We start from the raw sequence: 25,644 nt of genomic DNA on the forward strand, positions 1-25,644 counted from the left end.
GTTGCTTTCCAGAGGAATTCAGAGATGCATTAGGAGGATTACTTCTAAATTCTAGACTTCAGAAATGAAATACCTAGAAGCCTAGGACACTGATGCTGTACATACTCTGCAGTGCTATACAGGGTCACTGTGAGGGGGTAAGCAGCTGGCAAACTACTTCTAAATCAGACACACCTTTGGGTTGGGCTATTTTGGAAACTAAGTACTTGATGAGGCTCAGGGTATAGTCTGCTAGAGACAAGTGATTTTATTTTGTGTTTTTACATTACTTTGATCAGCTGACAGACAGTCTCCTCTGTAAGTAACAGACTGGGGGTGGAGGCGCGGTGACCTGTGGGGAGCCTTCCCTGACTTTTCAAAGTCGGGATTGCTGGCTTTCAGGCAGCTAGGCCAGAGAGAAAAGGGGACGTGCTATGGGGGTACCTTTATTTGGGGATAGCAAGCCCTTCTATTTCCGGATCTGGAATGGACTAAGTCAGAAGTTGCAAGGCAAAAAATCCTGGGATAAACATCTGGATGAAATCTACTTACGCCAGCAGAAAAGGTACAGTGCGTTTCAGCCTTCTTGTCTTCCTTTCTTCTGCTGCTCTCTCTCTGTAGCTGATTCTCACTCTTTTCCCTTAGGCGTTTCTGCCAGTAGATAAACTTTAAACAACCCTGGAGCACTTTTCTCTATCTGATTTCTTCTTTGAAGGTGGAATGCTTCTGGAGTTCCAATCTTACCTTGCTTTCACAGGTGGGTTTGTTAGTTTGCAGTTGAATTACCCTGAGTGCAGGACTTCAGTCACAAATTAATAATGTGTACTCTTGTCTTTCCTGTTTCATTGGTAAAGCTCACAAAAAAATGCATGAGGGTCTATTTGTTTTTTTAAAATTATTAAGTGTATATGAGACATATTCTGCAGTCAGCTGAAAGAATGGTTTTTTTTGCAAGTATTCTGCTTTCTGTCTCTAAAGGTTGCCCTTACTGTGGGATAGAGTGGAAGTGTTCCACATTCTGGTGGTCAGTCACTTCCTGAGTTGGACTGGTGTTTCTCACCCCCATGGCCTGGGTGTCAACATGCACAGTGACTCCTCTTAGACCTTACATTATCAAGAAGATTGCCTGTGTCTTCACATGTAAATATTGAATCAAGGCAGTTTGTTACTGCTGTGCAGGGTTGCTCGCTCCACACACGGGAATGCAGGAGTATTCATGGAAATCCTGCTGAATGTGTTTTTCATTTTCCTTGTCATTTCTGCAAGCATAAACACTGCAGTACTCAAATAACAAATTGCTTCCAGTCCCTTGTAAAATTTGTTTTTTCTTTCCTCACAAAACTCTGAACATCTCTGGGGACAAGAAGGTGCCTGTGTGGGACAAAATCTTGCTCTCACACACATATATGTATAGAAATAAGTAGGACAGTACCTTACAAGGGACAAATGTATGTATCTGTCTTTAGGGAAAGAACTTACATATATATAATCATTTAGCTGACCAAATAACAAAAGCGTGTTCTGTTTTCTTTCAGAGCAGTGTGACTTAATTAAAATGGGAGGGGCAGTGGGAACAACAGTCTCTCCATAGAATTCTGAACATTTTGGTATGTTCATGAAAAGCATCACAGATAACTGAAAAATAAGTTCTCGGAAGATTCCGAGAATATGTAAAAAAGTCTAAATATATTAATATTTTTATAATTACAACTGTCTTCACATTTTTAAGTTGCAGAGATGTGGAAGGGATCTCTGGAGGTCTCTATCTAACCTCCCACTTAAAGCTGGACTATTGCCAGCAACAGATCACATTGCTTTGGCTTTGTCTAGCTCAGTCTTGAAAGCCTCCCAAGATCTTTAGGTACCTGTTACAGTGTTGTAATAACTTCCTAGTGAAAACGTTTTTTTTCCAAATGTTCAATCTGAACCTCCAAATCATCATTTGATGCTGTAGCCCCTTGTTTTACCATCTGCTGTTACCAAGAAGGGTTTGGCCCCTTACTTTTTGTTGCTTCCTTTCACATAGGCTGCTCTTAGATTGCCATTCAACCTTCTCTTTGCTTGACAATCCTCATTAATCATGTGCTGCAGGCCCATGAACATCTTGTGTGTTGCTACTGATAGAGGAAGACAGAAAAAATGTTAGGCATATAAACCCTTCTTCATAAATTTCTCTTAGATCACTATAGTGCAACCCCAGTGGTCCCCAAAACTAACATTTCTGTGTTTCTTTAGAAAACTCTATCTAAGAATACATGTAGTGTATACGATATCATTGTCTGTGGAATCAGGGCTGCATGGGGACACAATTGTTCCCTTCCATTTTAGGTCTATATGTTTTCCACAGCTTTGAACTAACTATTATTATTAGCCTTCTGTTATTTGGTCAGAAATTACATGGTGCCAATATGCAGATACTCTTTTCCTAAAGAGGGGCAGGACCATTTCTCCCTCTTACTATCCTACTCTTTCCTTTCCTTTCCTTTCCTGTCTCCAGAGATGATAAGAATTTGAGAAAGAAAACGATCTTTTTGCCAAGGACTGGAATCAATCTTATCTCTTTCATATTCTTAATTATGTACAGATAGAAAAACACAACAGGAAAACATTCTGTGGTGACTTGTGTATTCGAACTACTTTTTATAAAATGTTTGCTTTTGTGGAAAAACTGTTGTAAACCAAGAGGGCTTTTACTTCATCCTGTCATTTTGTTGTGTGGAATTAGTGTTGTGGCTTCATCTTGAGTCCTTCTTAGTGTTAATGGTGCTGGAATCCATACAGTAATAAGCAGCAATTAAATTCTTTATCTTATTGAAAGCCAGTGGTAAATATTTCTATTTAACTAGTATGCTCTGACTGCACACAGAAAGTCTGCATGAGAAAAACAATGCTTTTTCCTGTCCTACAACTAGTGATGATAATACCTGAAAGCTAACTGTTTTAGCAGTTCTCACTTTCACTGGAATTGCTGTTCATTTTCTTCATGTGTAATAGTTCTTTGAATCTTAGTGGCAGTTAATCTCAGCAGTATCCACAGTGAGGGGTTTCTTTGCCTTAATCCCACACTGTATAACATTTCCTAAAAGGGACATTCAAGTTCAGGAAATGTGATACAATCTCCTAATATTAAAGAGGACTTTGAGTTGATTTTGCCTTACTCTGCTGGTTTCTTTCTGTTCAAGAATCTCCTTTTTACAGAATCACAGAATCATCTAGGTTGGAAGGGACCTTGAAGATCATCCAGTCCAACCGTTAACCTATCACTGACAGATCCCAACTACACCATATCCCTAAGTGCTATTGCAACCCGCCTCTTGAACACCTCCAGGGATGGGGACTCCACCACCTCCCTGGGCAGCCCATTCCAACGCCCAACAACCCCTTCTGGAAAGAAATACTTCCTAATATCTAGTCTAAACCTTCCCTGGTGCAACTTGAGGCCATTACCTCTTGTCCTATCACTTATTACTTGATTAAAGAGACTCATCCCCAGCTCTCTGCACCCTCCTTTCAGGGAGTTGTAGAGGGCGATGAGGTCTCCCCTCAGCCTCCTCTTCTCCAGACTAAACCCCCCCAGTTCTCTCAGCTGCTCCCCATCAGACCTGTGCTCCAGACCCTGTACCAGCTTCGTTGCCCTTCTTTGGACACGCTTAAGTCATTCAATGGCCTTTTTGTAGTGAGGGGCCCAAAACTGAAACAGCCTGTATCTCAGTGTGGAGTCCCAGTGACAGTGGTCACATCTCAAATGTCCTTTCTATAGTTATCTTTGGAAGTAAACTCTGAGATCTACATAGTCTGGAGCATATGAACATCAAAATCCAACATAATTCATGATCATGGGAAAAAAAAAGAGATAAATACGAAAATTCAGGGCTGATAGCAAGGTCAAGAGGAAGCAGATGCCTGTCACAGTCTAATAGATCTTCCAGAAATTATGAGAGCCATTGCTTGATTTTTTTTTTTCTTTAGTCTGGCTTTCACTGTAAGAAGTTCTAAGGAAATGTGAACAAAATCTCCCTAGCATGTAATTTTAGAATTTCCACCATATGAGAATTGCACTGTTCATAAAAAATAACTGATAAATAAATTAAAGCAAGTGAGTACGCCGATCCAGGACAATTAATGTTATTTTTTTTTATGCTATTGCCTGCCTCTATAACTTTGATTTGATAAATATTCTATCTTCTGTGTGTCTCTTCTCTCTCACAGCTGCTGCTTAGGTATTAGTAGTATCACCTGGCCTTTGTGGGATGCTCTAAGGCTTAATTATTCTAATAACCATAAAGTATTTAACTTGTGTGGTACATCCTAAAAAAAAAAAAAAATCCAAACAAAGCATTTTTACACATTAATTAACTATAGAAAATTGCGCTATAAGAAATAATACATTAGAGGTGCTTGGGACAATTTGCATAACTTGCAGAGAGGTGTGGTCATTCTAAACATGTCACAATAAAAACTTTATATCCCCTTAAGCTTCCAGATTTTATTGTGGCTCTTTAGTCTTACAAACATATTCACAAAGTGCTTTGCTTACCCTGAAAACAAATCTTTCTCAAGCTAGTAGTGAATGAGAGATGTCACCATAGTTTTGCTGTTCATTTGTCTGAACAACATTACTGAGTTTTCAGTGCACAAATTAATGTAGGACTGTCCTGTCCTGTCTTAAAATCCACAAAGCCTGTCAGTATTAATTGGTTCCTTTGCTCCCAAAGGTGACAGTGAGATAAAGGTGCCAGCTCCCAGTTTCACCACTTCATTTGTAATATATTTTAATAACAGTGCTTCTGAGTAGTCAAGATGCTAAGAACAGCCTGTTGGAAGCTCTGCTGCTGCATGTAAAATGAAGTCAAAGGTGTCACTGACAGCATTTCTGGTCTTATGCTGTGACACCTTCATCCTAATGGAAAACAAGCCTCCTTAATTTCACAAGTGTAAAGGTCCTCCAGAACTCACATTTCCCCAACAATGCATAGACATACACACATCTGACCTCAGTGCCTAAGATGTGGCATAGGCTCATAGATTTAGGAAGGTGTTTGCCTTCTTAAACTTCACTATAGGTTTCTTTGTGAATAAGTACACATGAAGATTGTGCTCTGAAAATAATCCATCTCAAATTAAAAAGCTGTTAGAGAAAACTGATCAGACACAGGGTGAGGAACACAACCTAGATTAAAAGTGCAAGAAAATCTCTATTGAAGAGGGTTGGAAGTTTTGATGCAGGATGAGGTTAAGCTTCAGAGAACAAATTTGGTGTATGAATAACTCAGTAAATAAATAATAAGGAATAACTAACATCTGCTGAACTGTTAATCCAGTTCTAGCATGAGATTATTCTTAGGTTGGTTTTAGATGCAGAATTAAAAAAAGGAGATTGATGCAAGGAGATTGCCCTGGTGGAAGTGACTGAGCAAGATTTCTATTACTTAGTGTGGTAGACAGGGAAATCTTATTCCTTCAGATGTTTAGCTATCAGTTTCTTGTCTAGTACCATCGACTAGTAGATTAGTAACCTGTATAATTTATTTCCAGAGAAGTTCTGTCTTCTGTCAGCTGAAGAGGCTTTGAAATGTATGCACGAGAGGTTCCAGTTAATTTGCTGAGATCTGCTGTCAGTGCTGAAGAAATTTGCTGACCCTGTTGATTGTCCAAGCCCCTGTTACCTGTCTCCTTTTCACTTTGTGTTATTACTTCCTAACTCATACTGTAGCATCATGTTAGATGATTGCATTAATCTTCTTTGTGGCCGGTTAGCTTCCTCTGAGCACTCCTTTGCTCTCCTGAAGTCTTGCATACATTTACATAATCATGCTAGCAGAAGGAAGGGAGAAGATGAATCTCCTTTGGCAATTTCATGATGAAGTGTTGAGAATGGATATTCTGAGCACCACAACTGGGAAAGAAAAGAAAGCTGAAATAATACCCTGTTGATTCATTTATAGCTCAGTTGGAATTACTTTAGACCATCAGTAACTGACATAGCTTTGGAGATAAAGCATGAAGCTAGCAGATGCTAAGCTTAAACTAGAACAAACAATAGGCAGATTCCATACAGCGGATGACTCAAGTGGTAGAATCTGAGAAGGGAAGGAAAGAAGAGAAAGACATGTTCAGTTGCACTTCTGGTGAGCTCAGTCTTGAAAAAGAAGCTTTGGACTGGTTGTTGTCCAGACAGTTCACATATTTAATGTATTTCTTTGTTTTAAAAGAATAACCCTATAAATCAAAATTCTTCCTTTTATAACAGAGTTAAGACTTATGGACTTGTCCTTGCATTCTTTATCTCTTCATAAGTGTAAAGAGCAGGATGCACTCCAAAAGAAGTGCTTAAGAGGCTGTAAATCCCAAAGGGTACGTATTACCAGCAGAAAGTGCTTGTGAAATCCTTAACCTTGTTTAAAACTATTTTACATGACTCCCTCAGTCAGAATCTGACCTACATTCTATCTTCTCTTTGTTTCACAATGGATTTTCGGGTGTTCCTGATTTTGTCCTCACCTATATTGAAAAACAAGTCATAGCTTCCTGAGCATATCATTGGACCATCTGTTAAGAAAACTGACTGATAGTAATGCATGATCAAGGTTTACTAAGTGTCTCAACACAGCTTCATTCCTTAGCTGAGTAAGAAGAACCCAGGAGCACTTCTGGGTGGATACTGCTTTGGTTTTCACTGCCCATCAGAACTACTGGTTAGCTGTGTAGCTGTGCTTATCCTAAACTGATCCTATAAGGTAATGTCAGTACTGCCTAGTCTTACAGACCTGATTTAGTTGGCTAAATTAGGAGCTTGGTGTCCCTTGACTCCATAGCTGATGAAGAGAATGATTTAGAATAGGAGATTAATTTAGATGTGCTAAATTAGATTTAGAGTGTCTAAATAGATCTCTGCTAAATCATTCCCTGAAAGCCAGCCTCTCCATCCAGTGACATAATGGTACTTTATGGAAACAAAGCATCTACTGTAGGCAGCTTTGTTAGGAGACTTAAGTTACAAATTTTACCTGCTGCTGCTTTGACACACAGGAACTAGAGTTGTAAAATGCAGAATTCATGCTGTGTTTGATGGGTCAGGAAGAAAATTGGTCAAATATGCAGAACTTAAAGAAATTAAAATGTTTTGAAGGTTTTAGATTCTGGGGTTTTTTATATTAGTGGACTTTTTTATATTAGTGGATTTGGCTCACCTAGTACTTGACATTTACATGCTTATCCCACTACTGTAATGTATTAAAAATGAGTTGATAATTATAATGGTATGTTTTAAATGAGAGTAAAATGTTTCCCCAATTATGGGATAGAAAATTAAATGAGCGTAAAAGCATATGGTGTAAACATGTAAGTCATGGCAGTGTGCCATGACATTTACCAATACTTCCGGGTTCTTCACCAGCTTGATGTTTGGCCTGGGATCTCTGGTTCTTTAAGCCCAGTTTGGAGTCAAAAGCTTTGACAATTTTGCCCTAAATTTCTGAAATCTGAGTGTAGTAGTTATTAGGTGTCTCCCTCTTAGCAGGTCTGTAATTTAATTAGTTGTTTACAAGGGCTTTGGAGAATTTTGTGAGAAAGGTATTGTGTTTGTGTCCTCCCACACTGTCTCTTGCCCAATCCTTCCTCCTCTCTGAGGTCATTTGAGGGATAAAGGCCTACCCAGTAAAGCATCAACATATTAATTGTAGTACTGTTTATACTATTGAAACCCCACCTCCTTCCCACTTCCTGCCTCTTTTTCAGCCAGAATAATGGCAGAGGTGGTAAGCTTGCTTCACTGATACTGAATCTTTCGCTCAAAGTGCCTCTTTATTTTGTTCCTGTTTGTATTGACTCTAGATGCAGTGTTTTCATCAAATCATCTTGTAATTACCAACTAACACAACTGATGAATGAGTAAGCTAAAGAAGGAATACTTCTCAGAGCAACGAGGCTGAGTTTGAAGGACACATAAAAGTATCTCAGAATGGTTCCCTGGTTTGTTCAGGATGGTTCTTTATATTCTGAATATCTCATCTGTTCTTCAGCAGTTTTCTAGTCTGGTTTCTAGTGACTTAGATAATGGGATGCTGTTGGTGACAGGAAATGCTGCTTTTATGGAATGATAAATATAATGTTCAGTTATGCTTTTATTACTTGTAGCCCATGCCCATTAATTTACAGTTATTCAAATGATTCGTATTTATCTGTGTAATTCTGATACTTGTCTTTGTTTTGCTTTATCCCTCGACTTCTCTCAAGTGTGTAATCTTTCTGCTATAAAGGTGTGCAATGTTGCACATTTCAGGTTGATAAAATCAAGACATAATGGCATATCAAATAATTTTTTTTCTTCAAGATTCTATTGTTCATAAAAGAATAATTTAAAGCAAGAAATATATATTTCTATAAACCACAGAACTGATGTTGCTTGTTTTCCTATGGTTTTATTGTTAAATTATCCTATACCTAATAAGCACAAGTTCTGAGAAAACATTTTGTGCAATGGACCATTTATATTCTCTCTGTGATATGGGTTTTCTTGTGGCTTATAATAGAGTTATATTAATAGATAATGTATTCTAACATCAGTGTTATCACTTAATGCAAAACACCTATTGCTTCATATAGTATTTGCACTATAAACTGTATCTCCAAAACCTTATAAGTAAATAATACAAGAATACAAGGAAGAAATCTGGGACAAATCTTCACAAGCAGAAAGCTTTGAATATACCTCCAGGTATATGGTTTGACTTTGGTCCCACATGTTTTTTTTTTTTTGTGTGTGTGTGAGACTAACATCCAGTCTATTGACAATTCGTAGATTGTAGTAAAAGGACAGACTGGAGCTGGTAGGAAGATGAGGGCTGATGTTCTCCTTGTTCATATCAGCTTGAATTTGTCATTGTTCTACTGTGTTCCTTAGATTTATTCCATATCACACATTACAATTTGACCTGAACCATGCTAGATAATTAAGAACAAATTAAATATTAAGAACAAATTAAACATTTTAGTTAAAGGTGACATAAAAGCACAAAATTTGCATCAGAACAGAGATCTAAACCTGAATTTATCCTGTTTGGAGAGAGGAATTTCTTTCTATTTCATACTGAAAATTCATGAGACGTAGGCTGTTTCTTTGGGTTTGAGGGTCTTTCTTCCCCTTAAATCTTTAGCTCCTGAAATTGGGCTACTTACAATTCTTTATTTGTATAGAAACAGAAATCAAAAAACCCCACCCCAAAACCACTTTTTATGAATTAAAAGATGAATCTGAAAATATTCGAGGATAACAAATATTTACCCCAAATTAGTAGATCTTGTTCTATTTTTTTGTGATTTTTGTGTGGCCAACTCTTTATTTTGAACATTGGCAAAGTTTATTTGGATGCTGAGCAAGCAGGCATTGCAGGTAATTCTTTGCACCCTCCCTTCAGGTACTTTTACACATTGATAAAACCCTGCCCAAGCTTTCTCTTCTCCAGGGTAAACAGCCCCAGTTCTTTCAACCTTTCCTCATATGAGAGATGCTCTAGTCCCATAATCATCTTTGTGGCCCTTGGCTGAACTTCCTCCAATAGCTCCATATGTCTTTTTTGCTGAGTGTTCTAGAACTGGACACAGGACTCTAGGTATGGCCTTATCAGAGCTGAGTAGAGGGGGAGGATCACCTACCTTTCCTTCTGTTTGCATCAAAGGACTTTGCTGTAGTGAAGTTTAGTGGTTGTCCTTGTAAATTCTTCATTAGTCTCAGAGGATCTACTGAAATAACCCAGACCCTCATGGAAGACTCAAGGGCATTCTTCAACTATAAGTGAACCATTCAGTCTGGGACTTGTATGATGGCATGCTCTTGCCCAGGACAGGCATACATCTCAGTTCTCAACAATTTCCTCAATTTTTTTCAGCACCAGAGAAAAAAATAGTATAGTTAAGCTTTCAAATTTTTCCTCATGAGTTTATATGATAAGGAACCAGATTTCAGAGCTCACTCTTTTCATTATACCATAGGAAGTGTTGCTATGACATGGGAAATTCTTCTCTGTACTTTTTCTTTTCCATTCATTATGGGAATAATTCAGATGCCAACCTTTTTTAATTTATTGTGCTGTGCAAAAAAATTTTACTGGCTTTTTCTGTCCTGAAATAATTATCTCTGCTACTGAGATAACTGGTCTACTGGCAGGAGGGATATCAAATGACCCATCTTTTGCTATCTTCTGTGTCTCAAAATGTGGGCTATATAAACCAGAACCATTGTGGAGTTGGTTATTTGTTTCTCCTATCTTTCCCTCTGCTGCCACTATATGGTTAAGCATCAGTAAGTCAACCTACCTGGGTTTTTAGCAGTGCACTTGCTTGCTTTTGATGGTTCTTTTTTTTTTTTTTTTGCATTCAAAAAATACCTGAGATGGTAGGTGTGCATTACTGATCTTTCAGTGAAGATGTTGAAGATACATACTGTCTCAAGCAAAGGCCATGCTAGCTCTGCAGAGCAGCACCATGTGTTTGACTGTGTTTCTTATCAGCCACTTTTCTTGACTACAGGATCTGGGAATCCCCACTCCTCCAGGCTGCCAAAGAGAACAATCTCCCAGCCATTAGGAAACTTCTCACTGATGGAATCTGTGATATCTATCAGAGAGGTAACTTGATTATTTGTGACAAATGGTTTTCTGTGGAAGGCAAAAGCCTGCTATAAGGAGTAGTACATTTGTTAGTTTGCTAAAACATTTGCATTAGCAGACTCAAACCACTTAAGTCTATGTCAGCAGCTTTGCAACATAAGTGAGTGTCGTGGTTTGAGTCCAGAGGGAAACTGAGCACCACAATGCTGCTTCCTCACTCCTTCCCCATCAGGGATGGGGAGGAGAAGATACAACAAAAGGCTCAGTAATCCACACAAGGACAGGGAGGGATGATTCACCCATTATGGTCACAGGCAAAAGACAGACTCATCCGGGGAAGAAAAGCAACATCAATTTAATTTAAACACCACCACCACCACTTAATTTAATAATCAAACAGAGGAGGACCGTGAGAAATACAACCACATCTTAAATAAAACACCTTCCCTCCACCCCTCCTCTCTTCCCGGGCTCAGCTTTGTTCCCAATTTCTCTTCCTCCTCCCCCCCGCAGAGATGCAGGGGGGCAGGGGATGGGGGTTGCGGTTAGTTCATCACCCATTGTCTCTGCCGCTCATCCCTCATCAGGGGGAGGACTCCTCACACTCCTCTCCTTCTCCAGCGTGGGGTCCCTCTCATGGGAGAAAGTCTTCCATGAACTTCCTCCAACGTGAGTCCTTCCCACGGGCTGCAGCTCTTCATGAACTGCTCCAGCGTGGGTCCCTCCTGCGGGCTGCAGTCCTCCCAGTGATGAACTGCTCCAGTGCAGGCTTCCCTCAGAGTCCCGGTCTTCTTTGGGTGCAGCCACCTGCTCTGGTGTGGAGTCCTTCACAGGCTGCAGGTGGGCATCTGCTCCACCGGTGACCTCCATGGGCTGCAGGGGGGTCTCTGCTCTGGTGCACATCTCTGCCCTCTTCCTCCTCCTTTCTTCCACTGACCTCTGTGTTTGCATAGGTGTCTTCCTCAAAATTCCAACCCTTCACAAGGCCAACTCCTCCTCCCATGTTCCCCTTCTTAAATACATTACCACAAAGCTGCAGCCACTGTCACTAATTGGCTTGGCCTTGGCCAGAGGGGGGTTCAGCTTGGAGCCAGGGGACCTTCCAGAAGCTTCTCACAGGGGACCCCTACTGTAACCTCCTCCCCCACTACCAAAACCCTGCCAGTGAGTTTTCTGACTTGGAGAGCTCATCAAACTCTAAAGGAATGGTGAAGATCAGAGGTCTACAGCTTGAATGGTCCTTTTTTTTCTAGAGGGCTTTCAGATTTTGGTGGAGTGAAGCACAGAGACTGTGCAGTTACGTGGCTGTTACCGTGTCATATTATGAGGCGGCACCTGGCAGTACTCAACGGAGGACCTAGCACTCCCATAATTCTCCCATATAGTTGAATGTCTAGACAATGCTCTCACTTCTACTGTTTCTAGGTGCAGTGGGGGAGACCGCTCTTCATGTAGCTGCCTTGTATGATAACGTGGAGGCAGCAGTGACTCTGATGGAAGCAGCTCCTGAGCTCGTCAATGAAAGGATGACATCAGAGCTCTATGAAGGTAACATCTCAGGGAATGAGGATGGGCAGGATTCTCGGCAGGGGGAGAGAGGAAGTGCTACCTGTACATTTAGGAAAGTGGCTTACACTGTTCATGGTTCAATATATTGCTAAACTGTTACATAGCAAAACCAACGTACAAACGGCTCCTGACCATTTGTGGAGAGTGAAATTATATTAAACCCATGTGCAAACATATAAATGCATAATTGACAAACCCTTAATCACAGGTGGGCCTGTTGGTTATAGTGGGATTTCAAGGATATGTATAATTTGTTTTCTGGCATACTCATGTGTAACAAAGGAGTCCCTACCTGGTCTCTGAAAGGAGAAAAAAATAATTTGTTGGTTGACAAAGAATAGGGATTGAAAACAAATGTGGCCACTGCTTTTAAGTCTAGACTCTGAGCCAGTTATTTAAAGAATGGTTCTGACTGACTAATGCCAGACAGAATCTTGAAACCGCTAAAATAATAATGATGGGGTTTTAAAAATTCTAATAACTATTTTGAAGGATTAGAGCAAGTCTTCTTTGGGATCTTTGTCTTGACTTGGTCTTCATGTCCCATGAAGGCAAACATAGTCACACAGCTTTCAGTGTGCTTCCTGAAAGAGTGTGGCATGTCTTGTTTTTCCCCAGAAAAAAATCTAGAAAGTGCATCTGTTGCTTTTTTTGGCAGGTTGTAAAATCAGTTTTCATGAATTCATAAAAAGATTTAAGTAGAATGGCACCTCTGGAAAATCTGTAGTCCAGCCCTCTGCACACAACACGGAAAACTTCAAAGCTAAATCATATAGCCACTACGGATGCAGTCCTAAAAACTTTCATTTTACCATGACTGAAATGTGAACTGCAAGCTACTGATCAGCTTTCTTGGAAGGCAAGGTTTTATATCTGTGTCTTACAGGGCAGACAGCTCTCCACATTGCAGCAGTGAACCAGAACATCACTTTGGTGAAGGCTTTACTCAAGAGAGGGGCCAATGCCTGCACAGCACAGGCAACTGGGCACTTCTTCAGGCGCAGCTCCCAGAACCTTCTCTATTTTGGTACAGTCTTATCTTCTCCCCTTGCTGCTATGGGAGGGAACTAGCAGAGTGATGAGGGAATATAAGGGAGGCTTGCTTTAGTCCCTGTCTAAACCAGATAAGCAGAGGCTCCTGTTTCCAAGTGTCATCAGTCACACAGCTTTTAGCAGACAGTAAGACTCCATCTGAGTATGTAAATAAATATAAATGTCATACACATTTTATATATTTTCATGTATGCAAAAATATATATTGCATAAAAATTATAATTTAATTTCTTCCTAGTAGCATATACCCCAACTTACTTGTCAGCCTTCTGATGAAGATAATCTCCTGAAAAGAATACTTCTTCCTTTTAGTGTTGTGGGGGGCAGGTCTTTTTTTCCTTTCTGAGTGGGATGAGGAGCGGGGCAGGAAATTTACAGGTTACCTGAAGTAACTCTTCCTTTCATAACCTCTGGCTTCATAGCATGGATAGCTTTCCCTCAGCATGCTTCAACCTCTCCTGCCTCCTGGGGTCTTAATGTTGTTTCACACCATTCTTTTCTTTGCAGGAGAACATGTTTTATCATTTGCTGCCTGTGTGGGAAATGAGGAAATTGTACAGTTGCTCATTGAAAGTGGAGCTGATATTAGAGCTCGAGATTATCTAGGTATGTGCTGTAGAGCCTAGTGAATTGCATACTGTGGATCTGGACACTTTAAATCAGACTCTGTCATCTGGGCATGCACATACTTTTCTCTCATTACAAACAGCTGTGGGATGAGGGATGTGAGGAAAAGGAAAGCCATCAGTCAGTTGCCAGTCTTTGCACAGGGCTGGGCTATTCCACATACTTTTTCTGGTCTGCTTCCTTCATAGGTAACACTGTTCTTCACATCCTGGTTCTCCAACCTAACAAGACGTTTGCCTGCCACATGTACAGCCTGATACTTTCTTATGACAGGAACAAAGAGGGACCAGGATCACTTGAATTGATTCCTAACAATGAGGGGCTTACTCCATTCAAACTGGCTGGAGTTGAGGGCAACACTGTGGTGAGTTTATGTGACACAGTTGCCTCCATACAAAATAGAAATGGAGAATTTGAAATAATGTCATGCAGACCAAGGGAGTTTGTGCATGTTCTTAGTGGCTAGAAGGTACATACAAGTCTTTTTTTTTTTTTTTCCCCCAGAAGTCTCATGTAGGACCAGAAAACCATTTATAAGAAATTTCTTTATCCTAATGAAAGGAACAAGTGCTTAAAGAATAGATCTTTTGACCCAATTTTTGAAGCATTTGAGTTAAACAGGTATTAACAGAAAGATCCACCCCAAGTAATTGTTTGAAAGTCTGACTGAAATCACTGTCTTTGTTGTCTAGTTTTGTGACACACAGGAAAAATGTGACACACAGGAAACTTCTTCATGTATCCACAGACATATCTTGGTAGACAAGACGTCAATATTTAATGTAAACTCTCATCCTTCCCCTTAACAAAAAGACAAAGGTGTTTAGTGTTTCTTCTGCAGATCCACAAAGGACAGGATCATTTCCCTTGCCACACCTCTTTCCTAATAGCTTGTAGAAGAGTATAAAAGGATTTTTTTTTCTAATTAACATATAATTCCATCTGAAATCTATTATCAAGATGTATAACTGTGTCAAATAACTTTACCAATTTGATGAGAATTGTGTAAAAATCGCTCATCTTTTACCTCAAGCACAAGCTAATGATCAGATGTGAATCAGAAAAAGTTCTTCCACTTCTTTGCCTGCTGTAATTGTTCCTGAGATATATGAGAACCACAACAACTGCCAAGTTCAAGAAAAATACATGGCAGTTAAGGGTTTTTAACAACTTTATTTGTTCTCATTGCAAATACACTATATACTGGAAAACTGATATCCTTGACCCCTTTCTTTTCTCCACAGATGTTTCAATACCTTATGCAGAAGCGGAAGCACAATCTCTGGTCCTTTGGCCCCTTGACCACTGTGCTCTATGATCTCACAGAGATTGACTCCTGGGCTGAAGATCAGTCCTTCCTTGAGCTCATTGTCTCAACCAAGAAGAGAGAGGTACTGTGGGCACCACATGCTTTCGATGTGGAGACCACGGTGATTATAAAAGGAGAAGAAAGATGAATTAGAAGGTTCAAGCTCTTTTATATTATCCACAGAGCAAGGAGTTTGTACCATGTGCTGCAGGGAATATATGAAATGCAGCAGCTTACTAATGATCTGGCTACATCTGATGCTTAATATACAGTTTCTTCTGAGGTGTGACACTTGCAGATGATTGAAAGAACTTTGAGCAAGCTACAGGAAATGATGTTGTGTGATTCAGTAAAGGGTTCTCTCTCTTTCACCAGGCTCAAAGATATCAGTAACAAGTACCTCTAGAGCAGCTCTAGCAAGTAGCTTTCTGTAACTGTGATACCCATTAACTCTCACAATGTCACTGTGAGACACAACTATGTTCAGAAATCCTAAACTGCAGTGCATTTTAAAACCACTCATTGTTATTATTCCATTCATTTAATGATACTGCTTGTCCAGGTTATGACTCAAAGTGGGAGAATTACTTCTGCTGTAGGCTCAAAAACTTGTAAAGGGATCACTGAGATAAAAATAGCAGACTAATGGCAAGCTTAGATCTGAAGACTTTCAAGGTACACTACCCTGTCAGCTGTAATCACCTTAAATAATCCTAATAGGACAGGAAATGAATCAGAAGACACTTTAATTAGCACAGTTCTACCCATCCTGTATTATTTCTATCTATCAAAAGTTTAGTCAGACTTCTCTAACAGAAGTTTCAGCTACTGGAGAGCTTTGCACAGTGTGGAGGAAGTCTATGAAACTCTCATTTTCCTTTATTTAAAATCCTCTAAATTTCTAGGTGTGGTGATACATGTGGAAATTCAGGGGAAAGCAGACTATGTCAAAAAATAGAACAACCTTAGAAGTTGTCCAGAAGACTAAACCATAATCCTAAAAGAAGGCAGAATACTGTGCCTCTGTCTTATTCTAAAACATATAGTGCATGCAAATCCAAGATTCCTAATTTCAGTGGATAAGATGCCCCCAAATACCATGAGATACTATGATTTCTTTATTTTCCAGAATACTCTTAAATATGAGCAATCGCAATTTTTGCATGCATAACTAGTAATTCTTTTTTGCATTCAATATGTGTTTGGCCCAAAATGTTTGCTGTCTCCTCTAGAAGAATGCTATGTGTCACCCCATCCTATCATACCCTCCCAGTCTGGTATTGGACTAGAAGAGCATATTTAGGCCCCAGTCAGAAGCAGCTTCCTCTTGTATTAAGGGGGATTCATACACAAAGAGGTACTAAGATATATTTTCTGACCCTTAAGTGGATGAAAAGTTGAAAAAATAGAAGGGAACTAAGCTACAGGAAGATTATAGTAAGCTTCAAACTTACCCCTTTGAAAATTTACTCTCCTATGCAAAGAATTCTAGAATACTGACTTCTACAGAAAACAGAACATCTAAGGCTATCTAGCTAGGTTAGCTATCTCAGTTTTGATCCTTTAGGATATTTCTTAGGTCATTCAAGAGTTCTGTTAGAGCCATGTCCATTTACTCAAACATACATCTTCCTTTCACTTTTTGCAATTTGTCTTTGGCTGACTTAGAGGAAACAGGGCAACGTAGCAAGAGAAGGAAAACATCTAGAGTGCAATTAGAAGTTTTCCTTACAGGCAGACCCACTCATGCCAGTTTGACTTATGTCTCCTTTTTGCTTATTGCAGTGGTCCCCTAAACATTACAATAGGAAGTAGGTCTAGAAGCATTTAATAAAGTGCGTGGGTCAAGTTCATAAGCAAGGTGTAAAGTATCTTGTTTGTCCTACTTATGCTGTGTCAGTCTTCTAGCTGAAGCTGAAGGCTTGATATAGATGACTCAGTTAAGTATCACCCAAATAATAATGCAGAAACTTAAAATGTAATATTTTTACATAAGCCATGGAGCTTTAGACAAGTACTAATCTCTTTTGGAAAAATGTTCCAATTTTCTTATCCTAAATCATCTGATACAAAAGACTTGTATTGCTGTACTAACAGGAATATTCTGTCATCCTCAGTTGGATGGAAAAAACATTTCAAAGGTTTATCAGATAAATTTTAGTTGTCAGATTTTTGTTTTACCCTCAAGATGCCATCAGAACTGAGGGCAATTTCCAATCAATGATATGTATGCCTTTGTTTCCCTTTTACAGAAAAGGCCTTGTTGATATTTTGGCACTTGGTTAGCAACCTCTGAAAGGATTCTTGGAATAGTAACTTACTGCTCATGTGAACCCTGCATGTGTTCTGTGAGAACAGGCAAATAAATTTTTCCTTTTTTTATAGGCAGAGAAACTGCAAATTAAATAACACTGACTGTCTTAAAGTAGCTGAATCCAACTGCTTTTGACTATCTCTGGAGTGGATTGAGCCCATTGACCTACAAATCAAATTTTGATCCTTTATAAACATACCAGCCATAGTTCTGTTTCTAGACTGAATATTTCCATATTCTATCTACATCAATAGAAATTCCATATAGGGAAGACAGATAAAGGACTACAGGTTCACTCTTCAACTCTAGGAAACCAGTACAATTATAACTTCAGTTCAGCTATACTGATTTCTTCCAGATTGGGAATGGGACCCTAAACAGTTATAATGAGATGACAGTAAAACACAAAAACACTCCATGATGATTTTGTGGGTTTGCAGGCACAAATAAACAAAGTATCTTTGTTCTACTTTCACTTTAACAGATTATGGTTTATAAATGAATGAAAAAGATTTTGTTTTGAAAATACTTTAAGGTGATCCATTTGATTCCAAAGTAGATATCTAACTCTTCAATTACTGCAGATATTGGAAGCCATGATAACCTGAGTCAGTATCATCCATCTACTTTGAAAATAAGATTTGTCACTTCTGTGGAACATACTTCCTCACAGTGAGATTCTATGTAGTTTATGACCACTAGGGAATCACAGGACAAATTTTTCAAAAGAACTCAGTATGAAAAGACCCTAATATTCTCTCTTCCATTTTATTCATATCAGCATAGTGCTCTTGTCACTATGTTATTTAATACATCCCAATAGTGCATTACATACTAAAATTAACATGTTTTCCTGTGGTTCATTCTTTCTTCACAGACTATTTTACTAAGCAGAGTGTCTAGTTTTGGGTGGGTTTGAGAGTAATTACTTTTTTGCACACAATATTATGTGTTAACATTGGACAAATTAAGCTAAAGAGGTGCACTTGGCCTAGATTCATTCCATCTCATTTTTGCTTCCAACTACAGTGTTTAATTAAGGAATACAGATTCCCTGTATTTTACATGTGGATGATAGAGAAATGCAAGTAACTAAGTATCTCCAGAGAACAGTTTAGATCTTAGGTGAGCTGAACAGAAGTCTGTAGGACTCTATTGCCTACAAGGAGAGAAATCTTAGGATAACCACATCACTAATGAAGATACCTCCTTTAGGTGCCTAAAGTTATGTGATGGAGTACTGATACTCTAAGGACATAGATAAGGCAAAGTTTGTAGGAGGAAGTAATGACATTTGTTAGACAGTTCATGTAGCTGTAATTTCATCTTGTCCTAGGAAAACAGTTAAAAAGAGTGGAGTGATATTGATGTTTACAGGTTTTATACTTGTCATCCCACCAGCAAATCAATAGATTTACTCAGAGGCATAGATCAGCAATGTTCAACAGAGGAAAAAATCTTGAATTTTTTTTTTTTTTTCCTGTAACATCCTACTGTATTTTCTTTATCCTTTATGTGCATGTGTGCAAATCAACCAGATCAACCATGAGAGCACTTAAGAAGGTTTCTGGATTCTTCCTGTTAGTTTTTGAAATGGAATTGTATGATAGGAGAGGATTCTTCCCTCCAGTGCTCATAACTCCACTGCTCTTGCTTTTTACAGAGCCTCTTTGTCACTTCTAAAACTATGGTCACAACTATTTTGATGAAGCTTTCTTTTTGTATAGAATTTCCCAGCTACACAGTACGTATATGCAGATCTTTGACAGAAACACAACCCCAAGGTATGCAGCAGCACTATTTTTTCATATCATGCAAGATGCTCACTTCATATCAAGCAAGAAGCTTCTGTTTTTCCTGGAACTGTATGTGATCTTCTAGATATAGTTGAGCTGCACCACTGAGATTCTAAAAAGAAGGGACAAAACTTTGATTATGATAAAAATAATGTAAAGGCACTAGTTTGAAAGAGCCTGTTTTTTTCACAGTATATATCACTGTGGGTATACTGTATTTTTTATCATCATAGCTGAATGGTGAAAACTTTTGAAAATCCAGTCCATTAACAGGCCGCATTTAGACAGAAATTAAGGAACTTTGGAAATCTTTCCAAAGTCCTCTTAGTTGCCTGCTAAATCAAGGTAATATCAGTGTCAGTTTTTCAAAGAGAGCTAATCATCTAAAGGATCTTTTGACATGTTTCCTAGAGATTAAGAGTTCCACAAATGCTACTGAAGTTGATAGAAATAGCTGTTGAAACCAATGTTAACTTACATGTATAAATGCAGAACTCCAATTTGGAGAAAAAATCAAAGTGAATTTTGCAAGATTGTACAGAAACTTTTTTCTGTAGCTGAAAATAGAATCCAGATTATCTTATTTTCAATTCTGTGTTCTAATTATGATGTATATTTTACACAGAGTGTCTGCTGTAGAGTGCACTGTGCTGTCTTGCTTAACAAATGAAAATATTCTTCAAAACTGGTTCCAGTTACAGTAAAAGACAATTCATGAATAGAATTAGCTTTGTATGTGTTTGAGTCCCTAGAGTTCACAGGATTTATAAACTTTCTGACACTGTAAAGTTAGCCCAACCCTAATATGTATATATCTTACACTCTGCAGGTAGCCTCATAAAAGATAGTGGGATCTTTCATAAAGGATGCTATCAAATGCTATTTTAAATAATGCCTTTTATTTTCTGTAACACATCCTCATATATTTGCATTCATGGACCTAGATTATAGGTCTGTCTCAAGTGTATGCATCCAGGCCTAAACAGCCAACAAACTTATTCCAGTACTAGCATGCTTTTCTTGTGCTTCCCACTGTCACTCAAAAGCTGTTCTCTGCAGGATGTATTTTTTACTTTTTTTTCAAAGCTCTTTACTGGCAAACTGAGCAAATCCAAACCCCCTTGAGCATTCCATTTTTGCAAAATAAATTGAGCTTCCTAAAGCTGAATAGTGTAGGTGAGAATAGTTTGTTAACATTCTCCCAGGAAACAATGTGAATGATGCTTGTAAACAAATGTCCTCATGGTAATTAATTCTTTCTGTCTTTCTCAGGCACGCCAGATCTTGGACCTAACACCTGTGAAGGAGCTGGTGAGCCTGAAGTGGAATATGTATGGTCGGCCCTATTTCTGTTTCCTGGCTTTATTCTATATACTCTACATGGTCTGCTTCACTATGTGCTGTGTCTACCGACCACTGAAACCCCGAACAAGCAACAAAACAAGCAGCCGAGACAATACAATCTATGTCCAGAAAATGCTGCAGGTACTGTGTCTATAGGAGTCAGGGCCCCATAGGCAGCATTGAGCAGTTCTCATCTAACCTACTTAACTGGAAAGTCCGAGTCTTTCCCAGTTCCCAGCTATTGGAGTTGTCCTCCTTCTCTCTTTCTGCCAGCTGACTGTTGTCAGTGAGGAGCATGGGGTATGTTCTGTTCACCGTTGCTGGGGCTGGGATGGTTCCTGTGGCCTTGTCAGGCCTAGTTATGTTTATTATACTAACAGTGGGCCTTCTTTTCCTCCATCCTTTTTTTTTTTTTTTTAATTTCCTTTCACTCCCTTTAAAATTTAATTTTATTTCCATTCACCTCTTTTTTTTTTTTTTTTCCCAGGAATCATATATGACATATGAGGATGAGCTGAGGTTGGTGGGGGAGCTGATAACAGTCATTGGAGCTGTAGTAATTTTGGTCCTTGAGGTAAGAGAAGCAGTGAGCTATATAGTTTCGAGTTTCATCAAGACCGATTTTACTTACTAGACAGACATGAGTTTGTGCTCACAACTTGTTAGGGTTTATTTGCTTAGACCAAGTGCTTTGATATACATCTGTGGCAATAGACACTGTCAATAATATCTATTGAATGAAACAGAGACTGTGACAATGTACTAGGAAGACTACAGGTGCAGAAGCAGCAATTAGAAGAACTGGCCGCACTTTTAAATGCTATCTGCAGTATAATGCCAGAGATTCTGTTAGCACCATATGTGGGTCCAGATGAATCCCAGCTATGGCATGAGATTCTTAAGAGATTCTTCACCCAGTGCTGCTAAATACTAATGTGTTTAGGGATGGTAGGTGATTTCTGTGCATACACAGAAAAGTTTGTGTTTGTGATCAGTGACTGTATGGACCTATAACAGGAGCCTTACTCAACCAGAGTTCTGAGGTGGACATATTTAGGTGTTCTCCTTACCATGATCTCTCAAAAAGAATGCAAATGTTCTTTAAATTAAAATAAATACATCCCCCACTTGATTTTATTATAATACGAAATAGAAAGCCAAAACATTTATAGGAGAAAACTCAAATGACAAAGCCAGGGAGAACTGAAATAAAACAGGGCTTGTAAACAGCTTTTTCTCTGCCCATACATGTTTCAGGACAGATCCTTCTTCCTGTGTTTGGTTGGGACTCTGAGGCTACACTACAGCTAACACAGTCAGAATTATAACAAACTCCTTTGATTCCCCAAGAGGTCTTTTTTGTCTTAATTTCTGGTGCTCAGCTGTTTGTCTGGTCTCTTCTCAGTAATCTATATGAACTTCAGGCTCACAACTCTGCGCTGTAACACTTCTCTGCCACATACCAAAGTCTCTCAATCTGCCCAAGCATTCTTAGATTTTCCAGCAATCTCTGTCACATCCCACAGGAAATCATTCTGTTAAAGTAATATAGAAATCAAACTGTGAATCATCAAACAAAGCAGATGCAGCTGGACCCAAGACCTGTGAATACTGGTGGTTACCAATAGTGTAATGGAATCTGTCTGAGTCCTAAAGTCATTAGGATGTGTCTCTTAGATCCCAGATATCCTTAGAGTTGGAGCAGCAAAATACTTTGGACAAACCATCCTAGGAGGGCCTTTCCACATAATTGTGTAAGTACATCACTTTTTAAGTCTAATAAATATATTGTCTCTGATTTTCCCCACTGCTGTCTTTTGACAGATGAGTTACTTTCTTCATTCTTTTGGAGTATACCTTGTCTTGATTTATTTCTCTTACTGGCCCAGCTGGTGTGTAGGAAGCCAGGTGAGCAGACAGGTAGAGTTGACAATGCTGAGAGGTCTCTGTCTATGGGGCTGGTGGCTGTATATGCCTGTCTTGGAATTTCTGAAAAGAAATAAAAAAGGAGGGTAAGATTCATTTACTGAACTTTTTTCACTGTCTCTTCTTCCTTTGCAGCATCACATATGCTTGCATGATTCTAGTAACCATGGTGATGCGTCTCACCAGCACAACTGGTGAGGTGGTGCCCATGTCTTTTGCCCTGGTGCTAGGATGGTGCAATGTCATGTACTTCGCACGAGGCTTCCAGATGCTTGGACCCTTTACCATCATGATCCAGAAGGTATAAGACACAAACAAATATGGGCTTGTTACACATATCCTGACACCTCTTTGCAGATAGGGAGAACTGAAAGAATACTTTTTCTTCCTCAGGACTAGCATTAATGGCAAGTGCACAGATTGTTTGGGACTTCCACGTTTTCTTTTCAGTGTAGAAGTTTCCTTTAGTCCACTCATGGTCTTAGAATCTGGAAGATTATTTATATAGGCTTGCATTGTGACTTGGTGGGACAGTTGGGCCTTATGGTGGCTCTGTCTTTGCTCTGCAGATGATATTTGGAGATCTTATGCGCTTTTGCTGGCTCATGGCTGTGGTGATACTAGGCTTTGCATCAGGTGAGTCTACAAAAGCAAAACAGCAATATGTTACCCCTGCCAACTTCTTCAGTATGTATTAAATGTGTAGGTTTTAATTTATTCTCAGGTTGCCCTCTAAGTTAGGTGGCAAAGGTGGTGATGATGTATAAAGTCTATTTCTTTAAGCATGGTCACTTTCCCAGTACTGTTTTCTGTTCTATGAGTTTGGTTTGAAATTCTTGCTCTTTCCAGGGTAACAGATATTAGGACAATCCACGTAATTCCACATATATGTGGCAAGGTTTAAAAACATGCTACATTTATGATATTTGTCTTTGGAAAAGGAGATTAACACACATACCTTTATTATATCCTTGAAGAAGAAAATATCACTATTTTGAGAACAAATAAATAATCAAAGTAATTCTGAGTAATTTTATAATGGATGCCAGTGGTTTCTAGTCAGGGATTTGTCCTTGTTATGCTGGATACTGCACTAGTATAGAAACACCTTCCCAGACCACTTTGTGTTGTCAGCATCTCTTACAGGACCCTGTTGTTGCTTTTGGAATGTGATTCCCATTGTTAAACTAATTTTAATTTTAAACTATGGGTTAAACTTTTTTCCCCCATTGCTCTCCTCTAGCTTTTTACATCATCTTCCAGACAGAGAACCCTGAAAACCTTGGGCAGTTCTACAACTATCCCATGTCCTTGTTCACCACCTTTGAGCTGTTCCTTACTATCATTGATGGCCCTGCAAACTATGATGTGGACCTGCCCTTTATGTACAGCGTGGTATACTTTGCCTTCGCCATCATTGCCACCCTCCTTATGCTCAACTTGTTAATTGCCATGATGGGTGACACCCACTGGAGAGTGGCCCATGAGCGGGATGAGCTCTGGAGAGCCCAGGTAATCTAGTTTAGATGGTAGTGGGTTTGTTTTGAATAAAGAAGGGGAAAGGTTGTCCAGGGAGAATGGGCCAGACGGTGCAATTACTTACTCTGACATCTGTGCTCTAAATGAGGTACTTTAAAACATTTCTTTGTCCTTCACTTTTCTCAGGGACTAATACAATAAGCCATGTCCTTTTAATTATGTTTTACATCTTCTGTACATCAGCCACTAAATTTCTTCCATCCTTTCTATGTGCAGGATTACTCCTCTGCACATCTTCCCATGTGGAACTGTCTTCCAATATATCTTTGCTGTGTGGGTATTCCTACCTTATTTCAAATAGCAGCTTGAAGCCCATCCAGCCTTTCTTGTCCTAGCTGTTTGTTCCTTACTCATGGAATCTCTTGTTAAATAGAATTAAAGTTGCTTCTTTTTTTACAAATTGCATTTCTATGTAACTGAGAGTTAAATCATAATTATAGGGATTGACTGAGAGGAGATAGAATGCAAGGTAATGATTACAAGTAGGTTAGTAACATCTTTAGATCCATTAAAAGAAGTTGGCCTGACTCTAGCTCAAAAGGCAAAAAAATTCAAACAGATGAGTTATATAGCTGCTCGACAGGAAATCCACTTCCTACTATTTTTCTCTGGGAAAGCAGTAAGTCAAATAGTTAAATGTAGTTGTGTGGCCACATTGGTAAGTTTTGATGGTAGTTAATGCAGATATAAATACTCTCCTCTAGCTTGCAAATTAATTACCCTACTCATTACCATCAGGTATAAAAGGAAAGAAATTTAACAGTTGAGCACTTTTGCTTCCTCAAAACATGGTACAGTTAGGACTAAAATAGTGAATTGTCCTATAATAAATGGAGGATTGACTCTGATTTTTCTTCATTACATATGGAGCTATAATGAAGTACGGTAATGGGTCAGTATTTATAAAACTGGTAATTTTGAAAGACAGTCTGAATTTTTTTTTTCCTAATTCATCCGAGTGCTTTCTTTTTTTTTTTTTTTTTATTCTAAAGGTTGTCGCTACTACTGTCATGCTGGAGCGGAAACTGCCACGGTGTCTCTGGCCTCGCTCTGGAATCTGTGGGAGGGAGTACGGGCTAGGGGACCGATGGTATCTCAGGTCAGTTCTCTTCTAGTGTGTGCATGTAAGGATCCCAGAAGAAGAATCCAGTGTATGGATGTTAATAAAGAGCCTTTCCAGTGGCCTGGGGAGGAGTGTTTGGAGTCCTTCCCTTCCAGAATACAGACCCCAATCTGTTTTCTGTCTGTGATTGATAGACAACCACTGTTCCCAGCAGAAAACCCTGCTGTGCAGTTCCTTGTGAAATCAGCTGATGTTATCTTATCCAGTAATCACAGGAGACAGACCCCAGAAATTACATGGGTTATAAGGCCTGAATTTTTCTTTCAAACTTTTTATAATGAGTATCACAAAACTTCACTGCTGTGCTTGCTTGTCTGTCCCTATCTATTAGATGCATGAAATGGCAGAGGCAGGATCAATCAATTAGGTATTCAGCAACAATGAACTGCTTTACAGATTATTCAAAACCAGGAATAATTAAAGGCAAGATTTCTTTTCTTGTGTGAACCCAGTAACTA

The 25,644-nt window shown here is 39.1% G+C and overlaps 1 protein-coding gene across 2 annotated transcripts in view; it reads left to right on the top strand.

Annotated features, from left to right (window-relative positions):
• The first annotated feature begins 413 nt into the window (after positions 1–413).
• Positions 414–25,644, top strand: part of LOC141920116 (transient receptor potential cation channel subfamily V member 6-like) — a 32,379-nt gene continuing 7,148 nt past the window's right edge. For both annotated transcript variants that reach the window (XM_074816812.1, XM_074816813.1), the window contains exons 1-14: positions 414–544; positions 10,507–10,604; positions 12,012–12,134; positions 13,042–13,182; positions 13,716–13,814; positions 14,024–14,199; positions 15,080–15,226; positions 20,527–20,739; positions 21,086–21,172; positions 22,276–22,352; positions 22,660–22,825; positions 23,094–23,160; positions 23,768–24,036; positions 25,056–25,162. In XM_074816812.1, the coding sequence (XP_074672913.1) occupies positions 414–544; positions 10,507–10,604; positions 12,012–12,134; positions 13,042–13,182; positions 13,716–13,814; positions 14,024–14,199; positions 15,080–15,226; positions 20,527–20,739; positions 21,086–21,172; positions 22,276–22,352; positions 22,660–22,825; positions 23,094–23,160; positions 23,768–24,036; positions 25,056–25,162 (1,901 nt within the window). The remainder of the gene's footprint in view (positions 545–10,506; positions 10,605–12,011; positions 12,135–13,041; positions 13,183–13,715; positions 13,815–14,023; positions 14,200–15,079; positions 15,227–20,526; positions 20,740–21,085; positions 21,173–22,275; positions 22,353–22,659; positions 22,826–23,093; positions 23,161–23,767; positions 24,037–25,055; positions 25,163–25,644) is intronic.

This window comes from Strix aluco, chromosome 2 (assembly GCF_031877795.1).
Source record: "Strix aluco isolate bStrAlu1 chromosome 2, bStrAlu1.hap1, whole genome shotgun sequence".
Classification (NCBI taxonomy): domain Eukaryota; kingdom Metazoa; phylum Chordata; class Aves; order Strigiformes; family Strigidae; genus Strix; species Strix aluco.